The sequence below is a fragment of the Eulemur rufifrons genome, chromosome 20 (genome assembly GCF_041146395.1).
Source record: "Eulemur rufifrons isolate Redbay chromosome 20, OSU_ERuf_1, whole genome shotgun sequence".
NCBI lineage: Eukaryota > Metazoa > Chordata > Mammalia > Primates > Lemuridae > Eulemur > Eulemur rufifrons.
The window spans coordinates 1,499,593-1,518,910 of NC_091002.1; the positions used below are offsets into that span (position 1 = coordinate 1,499,593).

Below are 19,318 nucleotides of genomic sequence, written 5' to 3' on the forward strand. Positions count from 1 at the left end.
AAGTCTTAGAGTAGGCTTAATAATTTCATAAGTGTAAATGCTACAAACTTACAAAAAGACATCCTGTGGAAATTCAGGCCCTCTAACTGAAGATAGCAAACATTGCCTAAAACAAAAAAGCAAAACCATATTATTCAAATTCCACAAGACTAGATAAACGTGGAAGAAATGTAAATAATTAAACTTCAAATGATGTTTTCCGTAAATTTGCAACCTTTATGCTTCTGAAGTTACGAAAGCTTAAAACTACATTAAGACTTTGAGGATACCCTATCCACCAGGTTCAGAAGTGACAGATTTCCAATTTTTAGCCCTAAGTGTAAAAAGACAGCATTTTTTTTTTATAGGGCTGGACCTAAATAACAGTCCTCTTTTCCTTCCCTCACTGCCCAAAGCAGGTCCCAATACAGCCACAGAGATTCTACCCACTTTTCCTTCTAGATGTGTGGGCGTATTAAAAGAGAAGGCAAGTGGAAAGCAGTGTTCCTGGACTGGTGAGAGCATGCTCCAGTTCTCACCCCAGGTGAGTCACTTTAACTCATTTCAGCAGACATTTACTGAATCCTAAGTGTGTGTCAGGTACTATGCTACCCAGATACACCTGGGTGCTCTCACTCACGGCAGACCAGGTCCTCCGTGTGTGCTCCTGGCTATCTATTCCTCTATCTGTATGGTCAATTTACTGAGCTCTCAGCACATGTCATACCCAAGAAAAAGACAACAAGGGCCTCAACGAAAGAACCCATGACCACTGGCTCTCTAAAAGCCATTCCACATGTATGATCACAACTGCAACTAACACCTCCAGAACAGCCATGACCATGCCACCACTGTCTGCAGGAGAAAACCGAGGCTCAAGAGGTTAAGATATCTTCCTGAAGTCACAGGAAGTGGCAGAGGTGGCCTGAAAGGCCAGATGACAAGCCCAAGTCCTGCCCTGCCTCCATCTTGAACTGCAGTGTCCTTGCCACTTGCCTGGCCATTATTTGGCATCTGGGACCTTGAGATCCTCATCCAAAGAGAAAAAAAAGTAAAGGCTCTAACAGATGACCTTCCATAGAATCCTAAGTCTTAATTCTAAGGCCACCCCATACTGGGCAAGGAGACCACCCATGTCACAGGAGAGGCTGTCAGGTGCTGGGCAGCAACCAGTGGTCAGGCAGTAAGGGGCCAGACACCTTAGTCTTCCCTTAACAAGACGGTCGCCAGGTTTTGTTGGACTGGGCCTGGACTCAGGGGTAGAGGACCTGAGCTGGAGCCTGCATCTGCTAATGCCACAAAAAATCATTAAAAACTAAATGACCTCAAGGCACCTTAACTTCCCAGCATCTGTTTATCTATAAAATGGGTCTAATATCTATCTCAAAGCACTGTGTGAAAAGTTAAATAAGATACCAAGATGTGAAAGCTTCATCCTTTCCCAACAGTAGAAAGGTTTCCCAGTGAGCTATTAATTTGCACAACAATGCTATACCCAGTCCCCTTCCAAACTCATGCTCCTTTAAATATGGTCCTTAATCCACACATCTACCTTCATATTAGGTTAGTGCAAAAGCAATTGCACTTTTAGCATTTTTGAAATTTGCCGTTTGATATCGAAATACATTCTTAAATAAATGTGGTTATGAGCCCTTTACCGGATGTGTAGGATGCGAATATTTTCTCCCATTCTGTAGGTTATCTGTTTGCTCTCGTTGATAGTTTCCTTGACTATGCAGCTTTTGAATTTGATCAGGTCCCATTTATTTATTTTTGTTGGTGCTGTGATTGTCTTTGAGGTCTTCTTCATAAATTCTTTGCATAGGCCAATGTCTGTAAGAGTTTTTCCAACATTTTCTTTCTTCTAGAGTTCTTATAGTTTCATGCCTTAGGTTTAAGTCTGTTAACCACTGTGAGTTGATTTTTGTGAGAGGTGCGGATCCTGTTTCAGTCTTCTACATGTGGCTATCCAATTTTCCCAGCATCATTTCCCAGTACCATTTATTGAATAAGGATTCTTTTCCCCAGTGTATGTTTTTGTCTGCTTTGTCAAAGATTAGATGGCTATATGAGGATGGTTTTATATCTGGGTTCTCAGTTCTGTTCCATTGGTCTATGTCTCTGTTCTTGTGCCAGTACCATGCTGGTTTAGTTACTATAGTCTTGTAGTATAGCTTGAAGTCTGGTAAACTGATGCCTCTCAATTTGTTCTTTTTGCTTAAGATTGCTTTTGCTATACAGAGTCTTCTCTGGTTCCATAGAAAGCATAGAATTATTTTTTCTACATCTGCAAAAAATGATGTTGGCATTTTAATGGGGATTGCATTGAATCTGTAGATCACTTTGGGTAGTATAGACATTTTAACAATATTGATTCCGCTGACACATCAGCATGGTATGGTTTTCCATCTGTTTACCTCCTCTGCTATTTCCTTCCTCAGTGTTTCATAGTTCTACCTGTAGAGGTCTTTCACCTCCTTAGTTAAATATATTCCTAGGTGTCTTATTTTCTTCATTGCTATTGTGAAGGGTACTGAGTCTTTGATTTGGTTCTCAGTTTGACTGCTGTTTCCATATAGGAATGCTACTGATTTGTGTACATTGATTTTGTAACCTGAGACTAGGTTACAAAATCAATGCTAGGCCTTCCAGCACTGTGTTGAAGAGAAGTGGTGGTAAAGAGCAACCTTGTCTGGTTTCAGTTCTAAGCTGGAATGCTTTCAATTTTTCCCCATTCAGTATGATGTTAAGTGTGGGTTTCTCACATATGGCTTTTATCATTTTCAGGTAAGCCCCGTCTATGCAAAAACACACACTGGAGAAAAGAATCCTTATTCAATAAATGGTGCTGGGAAAATTGGATAGCCACATGTAGAAGACTGAAACAGCCATCTGTACCTCTCACAAAAATCAACTCATGGTGGATAACAGACTTAAACCTAAGGCATGAAACTATAAGAATTCTAGAAGAAAATACTGGAAAAACTCTTACAGACATTGGCTTATGGGAAGAATTTAAGAAGACTCCAAAGGCAATCACAGCAACAACAAAAATAAATAAATGGGACCTGATCAAATTAAAAAGCTTCTGCACAGCCAAGGAAACTATCATGAGAACAGACAACCTACAAAATGGGAGAAAATATTCGCATGCTACACATCTGAGAAAGAGCTGATAACTAGATTCTATACAGAACTCAGAAAAATTAGCAGGAAAAAAACCAAACAACCCCATTAAAAAGTGGGCAAAGGACATGAACAGAAACTTTTCAGAAGAAGACAGACTAATGGCCAACAAACATATGAAAAAATGCTCAACATCTCTAATCATCAGGGAAATGCAAATCAAAACCACAATGAGATATCACTTAACCCCAGTGAGAATGGCTTTTATCAAAAAGTCCCAAAACAATAAATGTTGGCATGGATGGGGAGAGATAGGAACACTCATATACTGCTGGTGGGACTGCAAACTAGTATAACCTCTGTGGAAAGTAATACGGAGATACCTCAGAGAACTACAAGCATAACTACCATTTGATCCAGCAATCCCATTACTGGGCATCTACCCAAAGGAAAAGAAGACATTCCATAAAAAAGACATCTGCACTAGAATGTTTATAGCAGTACAATTCACAATTGCAAAGATGTGGAAACAACCCAAATGCCCATCAATACATGAGCAGATTAATAAAATGTGGTATATGTATACCATAGAATTCTACTCAGCCACCAAAAATGGTGATTTAGCATCTCTTATATTATCCTGGATAGAGCTGGAGCCTATTCTAGTAAGTGAAGTCTCACAAGAATGGAAAAACAAGTACCATACGTACTGACCATCAAATTGGTATTAACTGATCAACACTTATGTGCACAAATGGTAGTAACATTCATCGAGTGTTGGGCAGGTGGGAGGGGGGAGAGGATGCATATATTTACACCAAATATATGCACAGCACACCATCTGGGGGATGGACACGCTTGAAGCTCTGATTCAGGTGGGGCAAAGGCAATATATATATAAACTAAACATTTGTACTCCCGTAATATGCTGAAATAAAAAAAATCCTGAACAATAAATAAAGAAATAAATATGATTACGTTATACATCATTTTAATGCTCAGGTTTTTTTGCTATTTATCACCTGCAATCTATTTTACATTTATTTTACACTATGAAAATCATGTTAGAAAAAAAGCAAATTTGAGTGATTTTCTTTTTCCAGTTCAAAATGGGTCGTAAAGCAGTAGAGACAACTCGCAACATCCACAATGCATTTGGCCCAGGAACTGCTAATGAACGTACAGCGCAGTGGTGGTGCAAGAAGTTTTGCAAAGGAGATAAGAGGCTTGAAGATGACGAATGCAGTGGTCGGCCATCGGAAGTTGACAACGACCAATTGAGAGCAATCATGGAAGCTGATCCTCTTACAACTACACAAGAAGTTGCCGAAGAACTCAACGTCAACCATTCTATGGTCATTTGGCATTTAAAGCAAATTGGAAAGGTGAAAAAGCTCAATAAGTGGGTGCCTCATGAGCTGATCAAAAATCAAAAAAGTCACCATTTTGAAGTGTCATCTTCCCTTATTGTACGCAACTACAACAAACTGTTTCTCGATCGAATTGTGACATGCGATGAAAAGTGGATTTTATACCACAACCGGTGACGGCCAGCTCAGTGGCTGGACCAAGAAGCTCCAAAGCACTTCCCAAAACCAAGCTTGCAGCACAAAAAGGTCATGGTCACTGTTTGCTGGTCTGCTGCCGTTCTGATCCACTACGGCTTTCTGAATCCCGGAGAAACCATTACACCTGGAAGTCTGCTCAGCAAATCGATGATGAGATGCACCGGAAACTGCAACACAGGCAGCCAACACTGGTCACCAGAAAGGGCCCAATTCTTCTCCACGACAACGCCCATCTGCAGGTCGCACAATCAATGCTTCAAAAGTTGAACGAATTGGGCTAGAAGTTTTGCCTCATCCGCCATATTCATCACCTGACCTCTCGCCATCCGACTACCACGTCTTCAAGCATCCCGACAACTTTTTGCAGGGAAAACGCTTCCACAACCAGCAGGATGCAGAAAATGCTTTCCAAGAGTTCATGGAATCCCAAAGCACACATTTTTTCGCTACAGGAATAAACAAACTTATTTCTCATTGGCACAAATGTTTTGATTGTAATGGTTACTATTTTGATAAACAAAGATGTGTTTGAGCCTAGTTATAATGATTTAAAATTCACAGTCAAAACCACAATTACTTTTGCACCAACCTAATACATTCACTGTAGCCTCCTCTGGCTCCTCACCCCACCAGTGACTACCACCCTGTTCCCTGATAACATACCCTTAGGTTTGGTTCTGGGATTGGAATCTGTAGTTTTTCTGTTGTTTTTATCTTCTTCTCTCTATATTCTTGTATTATTTATTTTATTGAACGTAGGGGTGACAAGGGTTACAATGTGCATTCACACAGAGGACCTCTCCCCCTTGGTCCATGCAAAAGTCCTAGGAAGTAGGTGTACCTAACTCCACTGAAGAGATGAACAAACTGAGGTTTAGAGAAGTTAATCCACTTCTCTCGTCTCTCAGTTCCAGTCTCCCCCACCCCACCCACTACATCACGGGCCTTGTTTTAAACAGCAACTCTTCACTGGAATAACTACCATGCATCAGGAACTATACTAGACACTGGGAGCCTGGAGCAAAGTGCGAACAAGTCCCAAGGGGACCCTCTCTGCAGGAAAGTCAGGCTTGCAAATACTCACACATCCTATCTCACTCCCCTCCCTCTCTCCTCAGAGAAAGGTGCTGCAGAAAATACTGACATTTATTGAGCACCTACTATGTACCAAGCCCTCTCAAGGGTGGTTAACACGTATCTACTCATGCAATCCTCATCAGTCCTCGGAGTTAGGTTCTACATTATTCCCTTTTGACAGATGAGGAAACTGAGGCACAAAGAGGTTAAATAACTTGCACGAGGTCACACATCCAGTTAGTGGCAAGCCAGATTCATACGCAGTTATATTCTGGTCCTATGTCCGTGCTCTCCACCATTACGCCCTAAGGCCTCCTCCTTAGGGACCGAGCGCCCCAAGACTCCGAGAAGAGCCCCGTCCCCATCATGCTGCACGCCTGAAAGGCCAGTCCGGCGGCGACCAACCGTCCTGGTTTGGCCAGCCCCGAGAGGGGGTCCTGGGACGCGGGGTTTTCATTTTAAAACAAGGACGAAATGGTCACCCTACGTCCAGGAGTCCTGCCACTGCCCAAAGCACGGACAGGATCGGAATGGCTTTCCTCCTCCCTCTGCGTAAGCCAGAGGGTCTAACGGAGGAAACCAGGCACCAGCCCCTCCGTCCCTCCCTCCTCACTCTCTGAGCTCCAGCCTCCTAGGGTCGGACTTCTGGGCCACCGCTCCTCACCTCTCAGCCAGCGCCCGCCAACGGTTTCAACCGGCCTGCGGGGAGCACGTGGAGCCGCCGCCGCCGCCCGCCCAGCGTTGCCTCCACCTACTTCCGAGCTTCGCGGCACAGAATTCACTTCCGAACCGCCCAGCGCGCCTGCGTGCCACGGCCACACCTCCCAAGCGGAAGTGACGCCACCGGAAGCCGGGGGCGGTCCCAACAAGCCGAGGGGGCGTTGTCGGATGGTTCCGCTGCCGGCGGAGCCCGGCGTGCGGCTCTGAGGCCACCGGCTACAGGGGAAGAGAAGGCGGTGGAGCGGAGAGCGGCCTCCGAGGGTAAAGTGGCTGGCGGGCCGGAAGGAGGGCCTCGCGAGGGTGTGCGGGGCCCTCGCGGGTGGGAGCGCCCCGGAGAGGAAGCTGGGTGCCCGAGGGTGGCCCGGCGGGGCGTGGACCCCCGCCACCTGCGCATCTTGAAGGGGCTCGGGAAGGTAAACGGAAAGCTGGCGGCCCCTGTGCGAGTCAGCGAGCATCTCCTGTGCGTCCGACAGCGGCGGGGACGCTGAGTGAGACACAAAAGGACAGGTCCTGGGCCTGGGAACTGGGCCTTCTGCCCCGTGCAGCTCCCTCGGCCTGGAAAACCCACCCGCGTCCTCGCTTGGCCTCCTCTCATCTCCAGGCTTTGCCCGCGGGAAGCCCACCTGCTCCTCTTCCGCCCTGGGCTGCCCATCTCCTAGTTCCTGTTTCCCTCTATCACACAGTAGTTGAGAGTAGTGCTTAAGACTACAGAGCACATAGCCTAGTTAGGTCTCGTTACGGTATGATCTCTCTGGGCCTTAGCCCCGCACCTGTAAAACGGGTATAATAGCAGGACCTACTTCGCCGGGACTTTGTAGGATTTCATGAGTTGGTGCAGGTAAAGTGCTCAGTAAACGTTAGCTGTTCTCAGCCGTCAAGACAGGGTCTGGCATACAGTGGTTGGCACTAAGTGCTTGTTGCCTAAATGAGTGCACGAAAGTGGAGTGGGGTATAGACCGTGCTGTGAGTACATTAACCCTAGGATGGGGGTATGTGGGTGATAAGGAAGGTTTCACCCTGGAAGTGAGCATGGTTGGGTCTGAAGTAGAAGGTGTATCATTTTGCTAGGGCTGCCATAGCAAAATACAGGGTGACTGAAACAACAGAAATCTATTTTCTCACAGTTCTGGAGGTTAGAAATCTGAGATCAGGGTGTCCTCGGGTTTGGTTCCTTCTGAGGCCTCTGCTTGGCTTGCAGATGGCCACCGGCCACCTTCTATGTGCGTCCTCCCATGGTCTTTCACCTGTGCTCTCCCATCTCCGGTGTCTTTCTTTGTTTCCAAATTTCCTTATCAGTCAGATTGGATTGGGGCCCACCCTAATGGCCTCATTTGAACTACCTCTTAAAGGCCTGATTTCTAAATACAGTCACAATCTGAGGTACTGGGGGAATACATACAATTCAGTCTATAATACAATTCAGAAGGAATTCACTAGACTGGACAAGGAGGGAAATATTTTCCAAGAGAAGTGACAGAATGGTCAAGAGGTTTAAAAGCAGGGTGCTCAAGGTGATCTGTTTAGTTTGTGCAAGGTACGTATATGTACCTCAGCCTTGTTTATACCTTCTTACGTTGTTTTTTTTGTTTGGTTGGTTTTTTTCATTTGCTCCACCTGAAAACTCAAACAGGGTGAGCCCTCTTTTCATTCTGTGTCTGGCAAACTTATCCTTCAGGTTTCAGCATAGTTGTCTCTTGTTCCAGGAAGTTTTCCCCTTACTTCCTCTCCAAATTAATTTCTACTTCCTCTATTGAATAACTCTAGTACAGTGCTGTACTTGTTTTTTCTCACTAGACTGATGCTTCATGAAGGCATGTTTGGCGGTATCTGAGTTGTTCACCACTGTATTCTCAGTGCCTGGCATTAAAGTTAAGTGAATGATAGAAAACTGAGACACAGAGCCTTTGGAGGGCAGGGAACATAATGTTGTTCATTTTTATCAGCATTCCATCCTCACAGCAATATCTTACACATACTGAGCACACAATATCTGTTTAACTGAATTGGCCTTCCTAGCATGATAGAGTCAGTATAAAGCTAAGACAAGACTCCAGATTTGTTTGCTTGAAACCAGTGCTTTTGTCTTTGGTGGTGAAGGGCTGGGAATAAGCCATTTGAAAAGTATGGTGGGCAAAGCTTCTGTAGGATCCTTTTAAGTCAAGCTTGGTATTGAGGTATATGAACTGTGGACCCTTGGAGAAGTAATCTATTAATGAACCCACTAAAAAAAAGGTACCACAAATTCTATCCAGTGTTATTTGACCAGTTGGGAGAATCCCTCACCGAACAGAAAGTTCTTTGCTCAAGGAGTCTTCTCTACAGGTTAAAATTCCATCCTGGCTCTTGTTCACTTTAGAAGCACGTCTTCATTCATACTGGTCTAAGCTTTTCCTTGGTATTTTTTCCTGTGTTCTGTGGTGCCTGTCTGTGGAGTTACCTGGACAATCAGGCATAGGCAGACTGGAAAGGCAACTAATCAGATCACAGGGAGGCCTTTGATCTGTTGCATATAATTCAGAGTAGTGGCTGTGAGTGTGGGCTGTGGAGTCAGATTCCCTGGGTTTGAATCCCAACTCTGCCCCTTATTGCTTACCTATTATAGTACTTACCAGCTGGGTGACCAGCCTCTCTGTACATGGTCAGGTTATCTATTGTTATGTGACAAACTACCCCCAAACTTAGTGACTTAAAAACTATTTTATTTTATCTCACAATTTTGTGGGTCAGGAATTCAGGTAGGTATCAACTGGGCAATTCTTTGGTTCCACATGGTGTCAACTGGGATCACTCAATGGCATTCAGCTAGAGGAGGGGCCACCCTGAAGAGTTCAGGATGGCTTCCCTGGGAAGGAGTGGCTGGAAGACTGCGCCCATCTGTGCCCTTCAGCCTCTCCGTGGGTACTCTCCAGCTGGGCATCTTACGGGTGGCTCGAGCCTCCCAGAGCTGGTGTTCCAAAAGATGGGATGTGGAAGCTGTCAACTCCTAAGGCCTGGGCCCAGAAATGAGCATGGCTTTGTGGCCTGCCTTTCACCGTGTTCTGCTGATTAAGACAGAGCCTGAGATTCAAGGGGAGGAGACCTAGACCCCACCACCCCATGGGAGGAATGTCAAAGAATTTGTGGCCATCTTTAATCCACCAGGTTCCTCGTTGTTCTCATCTGTAAAATGTGGATGATAATATTATCTATTTTACATTTATTATGGGGATTAAATGAGTTAATAAAAATGAAGGGATTAAATAATACCTGGCATATAGGAAACAAATATTTGTCATTCTTACCATTATTAGGTACAGAATACATTATTATTTATAGTTGTTATTTACAGGACACATAAGAAATATAAGATACAAATTCTTTTTCCAGAACTTTTTTTTTTTTTTTTTTTTGAGACAGAGTCTCACTCTGTTGCCCAGGCTAGAGTGAGTGCCGTGGCGTCAGCCTAGCTCACAGCAACTTCAAACTCCTGAGCTCAAGCGATCCTCCTGTCTCAGCCTCCCGAGTAGCTGGGACTACAGGCATGCACCACCATGCCCGGCTAATTTTTTCTATATATATTTTTAGCTGTTCATATAATTTCTTTCTATTTTTAGTAGAGATGGGGTCTCGCTCTTGCTCAGGCTGGTCTCGAACTCCTGAGCTCAAACGATCCGCCCACCTCGGCCTCCCAGAGTGCTAGGATTACAGGCGTGAGCCACCGCGCCTGGCCTCAGAACTTTTTATAACCTTATGGAGGGGGTACAGGGTTGGCATCGTGAATTAATTTAGAGAACTATACAAAATAATTTGGAATAGGTATAATTTTTATCGTAAAAGCAAATTGTGAAGCAGCTCATAACTGTGTATCATCATAACTCTGGGGGTCATTCCAAAGAATTTTTCCTTTATCGTTTCTGTAGAGCTAGAAAATATCTAATGTATATTCAGAATATTTGCTGCATCTTAACATTAAGTCTTTGGAAATGGGTTTTGTGTTTTGTTTTGATAACTCTTTCCCCCTGGGAAATAGCATAGCATAAGAGCGTGGACTCCAGGGTTTAGGAACCAGGATTCAAATCCTGCCTTTGGCATGTACCAGTTTTATGGTCTTGGTCAAATTACTTAAACTCCTCATTTCTCAATTTCTTCTCTTGTAAATGGTGGTAATTGGGTTCTTGTAGAATTGTTTGAGTTAATGGATATAATATGCTTAGCACAGATCTATAGTCAGTAAATGATAGCTGATAATAGTAAAAACCCTAGAAGCCTTTTCAGCCAACCAGTGGGGCAGGGGTAGGTAACTGATTACTTACTCATTTGGCTGTGCAGTGGCCTTGAGGATTCAGCACTGGGAACAATGCCTACCACCTATCATAATGCCTCTCTTTCTATATTCCTTTTGGGGGCAATATTATCCATCCTAGTGCTTCGGTGTTGCTCTTTGTAGGTGACATCACTTCTAGTCCCAGTATTCTCTGAATCCCACCCTGATCTCAAACCAGGATTCATGCCAATACCCTAGACTCTACATATCAGAAACTAAACTTTCCATAGAGATGGGGAACAAGGTATAAGTATGAGGGGTGAGTTGATGGGGGATGAAGTTCAGAGATTCTAAGTTGAGGGGGGCGTGCCATTAAAGATGTTTAGCAGAGAGGTGGAGATTTGGAACTGGTGGCTGAAGCTAAAGCTTCAAATTTATTAATAGTAGGAGTTGTCCATTTAGAACAGGCAAAAGCCAAGAATAAAAGTGATGTCAAGCAGAAGAGAGGACTAAGGTGCTGCATCTTAAGGAACATAGACGTTCGCAGGGCTGACAGGGAGGAGGTACAGCATAGGGGTGGAACAGGTCGGGGATGCAGGGTAAGAACCAGAAGAGTTGCGAAGGAGGAGGAATTTCAGGGTGGGGGTTGGCAGACTGTCCTACTGTGCATTGCAGGAAAGCTAGTCAGGATGGTTGAAGATTGAGCAAAGGCGTTGTGGGAAAGTCTGTTTCAGCGTAGAAAATGGCAGCAAGGTTGCAGGGTGAAAATGGAGTCGTGAGAAAGTGGGGAGTGTAGATTGCTATTTTGAGAAGTGTGAAAGAGAGGCCTGTGATGAGTAAACGTATGTTGTTATCCTGTTTTGCTTTGTTTTCAACATGGGATGATTGTGTTTGTAGGAACCAGTGAGCGAGCAGAGGACCGAGTGAAGCAATGAAAGCTTCACTGATGCAACAGGGTCCTAGGGGAGGCAGCAAGGGACGTTTGCTATGGAAAGGAGGAGGCCCTTTTCAACCTGGGAAGCTGAGGGAATGAGGAGCTGAGAGGTGAAAGGCACTCAGGTTATATATAGCAAGTTGTACTTGGGCCTAACCTTCTTAGTGAAGTCAAAGTCACCATCATTTTTATGGGTGAGGGAGACAGATGTGGTGCGAATGAAGAGAGTGGGAAAGATTGAGAGTAGCCCTGTGGGGAATGGAGAGGGAAGGAGCCAAAAGACATAAATTAAAATATTACTAACCAGGATTAATGGCCCACAGAGGTTAGCCAGCATGAATTTTAATGGTTGAGTATCTGCTGTGTGCCAGATAAAGATGAGTAATACAGTACAGCACAATTGGAGACACCAATAACGGAACACTGTGATAAGTCATCTTACAGAAGTATGTTTGGGGCCGGGCGCGGTGGCTCACGCCTGTAATCCTAGCACTCTGGGAGGCTGAGGCGGGTGGATCCCTCAAGGTCAGGAGTTCGAGACCAGCCTGAGCAAGAGCGAGACCCCCGTCTCTACTAAAAATAGGAAGAAATTATATGGACAACTAAAATATATATATACAAAAAATTAGCCGGGCATAGTGGTGCATGCCTGTAGTCCCAGCTACTTGGGAGGCTGAGGCAGGAGGATCGTTTAAGCCCAGGAGTTGGAGGTTGCTGTGAGCTAGGCTGACGCCGCAGCACTCTAGCCCGGGCAACAGAGTGAGACTCTGTCTCAAAAAAAAAAAGAAGTATGTTTGGGGTACTGTGAGATCACAGGAACGACCAGTCAGATTTGGGAGGGAGCAGTGGGGAGGAGAGACTGTGTTTAAGAATGGCAGGAAAGTAGGTGACAGCTCAGCTGAGCCTTGAGCTGGAAGGTGGGAGGGTCAGTGTGAGTAAAGTATTCCTAGGACAGGAAGTATTAATAGAACCAAAGGCTTCTGGGGCAGAGCGCAAGGCGGAGGTCCATAGTCCACCTGCTCCAGAATCACCGGATGCTTTTTTGTTGTTGTTGTTGTTGTTGTTTTTGAGACAGAGTGTCGCTTTGTTGCCCTGGCTAGAGTGAGTGCCATGGCATCAGCCTAGCTCACAGCAACCTCAAACTCCTGGGCTTAAGCGAGCCTACTGCCTCAGCCTCCCGAGTAGCTGGGACTACAGGCATGTGCCACCATGCCCGGCTAATTTTTTCTATATATATTTTAGTTGGCCAGATAATTTCTTTCTATTTTTAGTAGAGACGGGGTCTCGCTCTTGCTCAGGCTGGTCTCAAACTCTGACCTCAAGCGATCCACCCGCCTCAGCCTCCCAGAGTGCTAGGATTACAGGCGTGAGCCATCGCGCCCGGCCCCACCCGGATGCTTTTGATGCAGATACCCAGGCCCCACCCTCAACTGACAGAACAGAACTCTGGGGTGGTACCCAGGAATCTGCATTTTTAACAGGCTCCCCAGGCGATCCTCATAGATAACATTTACAGGACACTTGCATAGGGGGAAGAAGTAGGACACAGAGAAGCCATTTGCCCAAAGTCGTAGCTAATGAGTCATATTGTAGGTTTGCACTGTCAAATATGGTGGCTATTTACATGTAAATTAAATTAAAACTTCAGTGCCTCAGCCACATATCAGGTGCTCAGTGACCACATGTTGTGGCTAATGCCTGTTGTTTTGAGCAGTGCAGATAAAGAACATTTCCATCATGGCAGACAGTTCTGGTGAACAGCACTTGTCTAGATGCTTCAGAAACAGAGGGCTGTGTGTGGGTGCGTGAGAGAAACCAACTCTGATGGAGAATTACGACAGTGAAGCACAGATTAGTCAGTAGGTTTTCGATGTCATTAAGAACATCTGTTTTATCTGCATTCTTTGCTGTAGGTCTCTTGACTGGGTTAGCATGGACCCTGTTGCCACCCACAGCTGCCATCTCCTCCAGCAACTGCACGAGCAGCGTATTCAGGGCCTACTTTGTGACTGTATGTTGGTGGTGAAAGGAGTCTGCTTCAAAGCACATAAAAATGTTCTGGCGGCGTTCAGCCAGTATTTTAGGTATGTATTTTAGACTTCATTCTTCTAACTGTAGGGGGGAAAGATCATCTGGTATGGAAGTATTTTGGCCACATTTTGTTTTTTTCCTTGGACTTCACTATTTTTATCATTTATAACACATTGGGTTTTGTGGACTTTTAAAAATTTTATTTTTATTTTTGCTTTTGTGTTGAGAGTAACCTGAAAGGAAAAGAGGCTCTTAACTAAAATGAATTTGGGATGATTGAAAGTATTTCGGCGCTTTGTCTTTCATTTTAATAATTCTAATTAGTTAATGTCAGTCTTATATATATATATATGTGTGTGTATGTATATTTCTCTCTATATATTTCTCATCCTTTCAAGATAAAATTATTGTGGCTGGGTGCAGTGGCTCATGCCTGTAATCTTAGCACTTTGGGAGGCCGAGGTGGGAGGATTGTTTAAGGCCAGGAGTTCAAGACTAGCCTGAGCAGCATAGCTAGACACTGTCTCTACAAAAAAAAAAAAAAAAAAAAAATTAGCCAAGTGTTGTGGCGTATGTCTATAGTAAAATATTTGAGGGATTAAATTTCTGGCCAGAATTTTTCTGTGATAAAAAATCAGATACAGGAAAGCATTCTATATGTTGTTGTTGTTGTTTTTTCCTTTTAGTTAAAGTAGTTTTAGTTTTTGTTTCTATTTGAATATTCTATGAAAACCTTACAATTTTGGCTTATATGAAAGATTTATAAATACTGGATAATACCAAGCAGTTGTGTTTCAACTTATTTAACATTATTAGAGCTAGGTATTCTATGTAAGTTAATTCTCTGGTTAACAGATTTATCGCTCTTTAAGTACCACAGTCTTTTTTTTTTCTTTAAGTACTTTTTGTTTCCAAGATGCATACCATCTTACCACTCCAGTAAACAATATATGGAACATGATTTACTCTTTCCTTGATAGTGCTGAATCATCAAATTAAGTCTCAGTTATTGTATGTAGTGCATCACATATCATAATGAGTCAGCTCATTGTGGTCGGTAGCAGGCTTTGTCCCTGTGCAAAATGGTCCCAAACTGGGCGTTGGGACTGCCTGTTTCTTCTGTCTTCCAGTGCAATTAGGTTTCCTTATTGTGATACATTGCCTGTTGAGTTTAAATAAGAACAGAACTGAAAGCTGTTTGGGGAAAACAGGACTGTATTTGACAAAATGTCTTCAACAAGCTTGTCAGACAACTTGCCTACCTCACTTTATTATTTTATATACCATACTAATTCATTTTTGCCTTGTACCCAGCATAAAGTGCCTGAGTTTTATAGTGCTTTGTTTTCTCTGTTAACTCTTAGGGTTTTTCTCACTGTTGGTTTATGGACCATTGGGTTGTAGAAAAACCTAACAGCCAAATAAATCATTGATTACAAAGTGGAAGTATACTAAGGGTTGATTTATTATTATTTTTAGAAGTTTTTAAGGCATTAGATATGAAAATACTTGTGTATATGGCTTACAGCCCAAAATATATCGTTTGTCAAACTAAATATGAAATACTGAAAAACGTGTATCCTTTAGTTTCTATACTCTGTTAGTATATAATACATAAGGATAATTTGAAAAAATATTTAAAGTAATCTTACACATGTTAAGTAGATCATATTGGGAATTACCTTCAAATCTTCTTGATTTGTGCTTTATCAGCTACATTACTATATGTAATTTTTTTTTATTACTTCAGCATATTGTGGGGGTACAAAAGTTTAGGTTATGTATATTGCCCTTGCCCTACCACCCCCAATATGTAATTTTTTAATTTATAAATTTAATGAGTATATTTCAAAAATTTACCTTGAGATCTATTTTGAAGGTTGAATACTCAACACACTGATTTAATTCATCTGAATTGCTTAAATGGATGACTCACCAAACTGTTTTAAAGGATTAAAACATACTTATGTTAAAAGTCTTGGCATTCATAGGAGGATAGTATTTTTTAATATTAATGTATGAGTGTTATTTGTAAGAAAAAGCTAGCAGAATGTATGAATTGTTAACACTGTAAACAGATATCCTTTCTCTTATCAGGAGCCTCTTTCAGAATTCTTCAAGCCAGAAGAATGATGTTTTTCACTTGGATATTAAAAATGTCAGCGGCATAGGGCAGATCCTGGACTTCATGTACACTTCTCATTTAGATCTCAACCAGGACAATATACAAGTAATGCTGGACACAGCACAGTGTTTGCAAGTTCAAAATGTCCTGAATCTGTGCCACACGTTTTTAAAATCAGCTACTGTAGAACAGCCTCCTGGCATGCCTTGTAATAGTACATTCTCCCTGCAAAGCACTGTCACCCCTGATGCTACTTGTGTTGTGAATGAAAACTACCCTTCTCATTTACTGCAAGAGTGTTCTGCAGATGTCCAGCATAATAAAGTTTTAGGTGAATCAAATTCTCATGCTCCACCATTAGTTAATCTTCATCATTCCACAAGTGACATAGCCAAACAAGCCCCTGACACTTTAGATGGCAGCTGTGCAGAACTGCCTTTCAAACAGCCAAATTACTATCACAAACTCAGAAACTTTTACAGTAAGCAGTACTATAAGGACGCTGCTTGTCCCAGTCACGAGCGAGTTGTGGAGCAGCCTTTGACTTTGAGTTCCGCCACAGACCTTGGTGCAGAAGAAACCCGGCCGTGTGCTGCCGGCCGTTCCCAGTGCATCCTGGAGTCTTCGGAGCGCTTGCCTTCCAACTTCCTGGCCCCGCCTTTGAGTGACTCTGCCCCAGACCCGGAATCAGACAACATGTATCCACAACCTACCAAACAGATGAGGCTCAAAAAGGCCATTCACCTGAAGAAACTAAATTTCCTAAAGTCACAGAAATCAGCAGCGCAAACATCAGAACCCAAGTTGGATGATGGCTTAACAAAGAGGGTGGAATCCGCTGGTGAAAAGACCACAGAGAAAGCTAGCAGCCAACATACTGCCGAAAAGGAAAGCGAAGAACTCACAAGCTGTGGGAATTTTAATTGCATTAGTGAAATGGAGAGACCTGAGGACCCTGCAGCACTGGAAGACCAGTGCCAGACACTTCAGTCACAGAGACAATATGCGTGTGAATTGTGTGGGAAGCCCTTTAAACACCCAAGCAATTTGGAGCTTCACAAACGGTCTCATACAGGTACACTGATTCAGTACCTGCAGGCAAAAGGGAAATACAGTTGTTCAAACACCACTGCCTGTTCTTGTTTTTGTAAGAAGTTTTGCTATTGTTTGATGGAGTCATTGCTATTTTTAAACAAAAATCAAGGGATGTTAGATACTTTATTTTATCTTTTTGATGATGCATGTAACTTAAAGTTCTACAGATGGTTTTAAGGAACCACTTTAAAAAGTTGGCATACTTTTTCTTTCAGTTATGTTTTTGTGTGGTAAAGTGTCCATCTCTAAGGAGGTATAGAAGTTATTTTGATGCACTCAGAATTTCAGATTAATTCTAAAACAGATAAGCTATATTTAGTTGTCTTTTTAGAATTAGGTTAAGCTTATTTTTTGAAAGCATAATGTAGGTTACTTCAGACTAAATTTAGTTTGAATAATCCTAAAAGTTCTCTCAGAAGTAATATGAATATCGGATTTGTAAAAGTGTGATTTGTGAGGCAGGAGGTAAACTTTTGAATAAGAATCAGCTTTAACCATTTGATATTTCAAATGAAAATTCATTTAAACATTGAATTTTCAAAGTTTTATTATTATATCTTAACTCATCCCTCCACCTCTTTCCCAAAAGTTTTTTTAAGGTATTATACAACACATACGTATTATGTTATAAAATATGTATATATTACTTTTCATCCTATAATTAAATGTGATGTCTTTAATAACACGTTACAAATTAACGACAATTACAGGCACGAGAAGCAATGTGCAACAGGGTGCTTCCACAGTAGTTGCTCCTAAGGTGATTGTGTAGTTGTGTTTATTGATGTGACCTTCTGCTATTACTCTAGATTCCCAGTTGGCCTAGGTGTTTACTACTTCACTGTATTGTCGGGAGACTTCATTAATATTTGTGAAAGTCTTTTATAAATTATAGTGCATTTGAATATAGGGTACTGTTATTACTGTAGTTCAAATTACTCCATATGAAGGCAGTATCACAGATTCAGTTTTGCCTGTAAAAAACTTAATTTAGATCATTCTGTTTGCCTAAATTTCCTACAGCCTAATGAAGATTGTAATTTTTTATTTGAGAAACTTACCTGTTTAGGTTTAAAGGAAACCAAAATTAAATTGTTTATTCTGAGAGAACATCTTTGAATGACAGATACAGTCATGTGGCAGAGATGCTTACTGGGACATAATACTCTACTGAGAAGGGCAGCAATTCTTAAAGTGGGGTCTGGGAAAGCGTTTCAGGGGTCTATGAGGCCAAAACTTTTCAAAATAGTATAAGATGCTACGTGCCTTTCCTGCTCTCATCAGTGTGCAGTGAGTCTGCCAGAGGGTACATGGTGTGTAATGTCACCCTGGTAGCCTGTGAAGTATATTCATGTGTTTCAAAATCATTTTTCATTTCTGATATGGCATATATCAGTAGATATAGCCCACATAAACAAGAGCTCTTCAGAGCCTCAATTTTAAGAGTGTGAAGGGGTCCTGAGACCAAAAAGTCTGAGACCCACTGGATTCCGGTCATTGACCTTGGTCACTTATGCATCTTAGTGCTGGTGACCTCTCTCTCTTTTCAAACTCTTATATCTCTTATGGAGGTTTTAACATATCCTTATCTATTATCTCAATAATTTCAGACATAAATGCAGTCCCAGAATACAGAAGTAGTATGATTATACTTATTCAGGGTTGAGGAAGCCATTAGACATTTTCAGGATAAAATAAAAATATCCTAGAGCCTGGAAAGCAGGCAAGCTGGTTTCTTCAAGGTAGCAAGCCCCCGTGGGAAGGGAAAACATTGTCATTTTTTAAAGAGGATCTTACTGAAACCATTTGATTTGGTGGGGAATATGGAAGGTTCTTAGTGTTCACAGTCTGTTGGGGTTTAACCCATGTTAAAGGTAGTACCTGAAGTGTACTTTTAAACAGATCATCTTCTATAGACCACATTTAGAACAGCGGTTGTTTCTCTGTAGTAAGGTACCATTTTCTACAGTCTATTCCATGCCCAAGTGCAATCAGTTACTGAAATCAGAGGTGGCTGAGAAGTCAGCAGAGGCGCACATCTCCCAGGGTGAAGCCTCATTTTCTCCTGGGAGCTTGTTTAAACCCGCACAGGACGGCAGTAGAGAGGAGCTCTTCCCTGTCACCTCCTGTCACGTGTGTTTCAGGAGGTCCCATTCTGTGTGGCACTCTCCCTTGTTCACACCTTGTGTGGCGTGAATGAATGGTCTGCTCTCTGTTAGAAATCAGTGAGAGTCAGGCTGAAGAACAGGAGAACAAAGTTGACGCTGTTCAACAAGAAAACTCACATTCGGTTTTCACCTGAAGGAAAAGACTATCCAAAACCTAGGTCTGCTTTGGATGCAAATAAATATATTTGATTTTAACATAGGTTTATATTTGGAGAACAATTTAATTTTTTAGAGGAAAATAAAGATTTCACT

The 19,318-nt window shown here is 42.6% G+C and overlaps 2 protein-coding genes and 1 pseudogene across 2 annotated transcripts in view; 2 read left to right on the top strand and 1 right to left on the bottom strand.

Annotated features, from left to right (window-relative positions):
• LYAR (Ly1 antibody reactive) overlaps window positions 1–6,500 on the bottom strand; it is a 27,073-nt gene extending 20,573 nt beyond the window's left edge. Inside the window, exon 1 of the mRNA XM_069495814.1 lies at window positions 6,415–6,500. The gene's annotated coding sequence lies outside the window, so the exon portion shown is untranslated. The remainder of the gene's footprint in view (window positions 1–6,414) is intronic.
• On the top strand, window positions 4,158–6,958 carry LOC138401121 (histone-lysine N-methyltransferase SETMAR-like; annotated as a pseudogene).
• The window catches only part of ZBTB49 (zinc finger and BTB domain containing 49), a 27,687-nt gene continuing 15,087 nt past the window's right edge, over window positions 6,719–19,318 (top strand). The window contains exons 1-3 of the mRNA XM_069495987.1: window positions 6,719–6,731; window positions 13,561–13,731; window positions 15,776–16,878. Coding sequence (XP_069352088.1) covers window positions 13,580–13,731; window positions 15,776–16,878 — 1,255 coding nt within the window. The 5' untranslated portion in view covers window positions 6,719–6,731; window positions 13,561–13,579. The remainder of the gene's footprint in view (window positions 6,732–13,560; window positions 13,732–15,775; window positions 16,879–19,318) is intronic.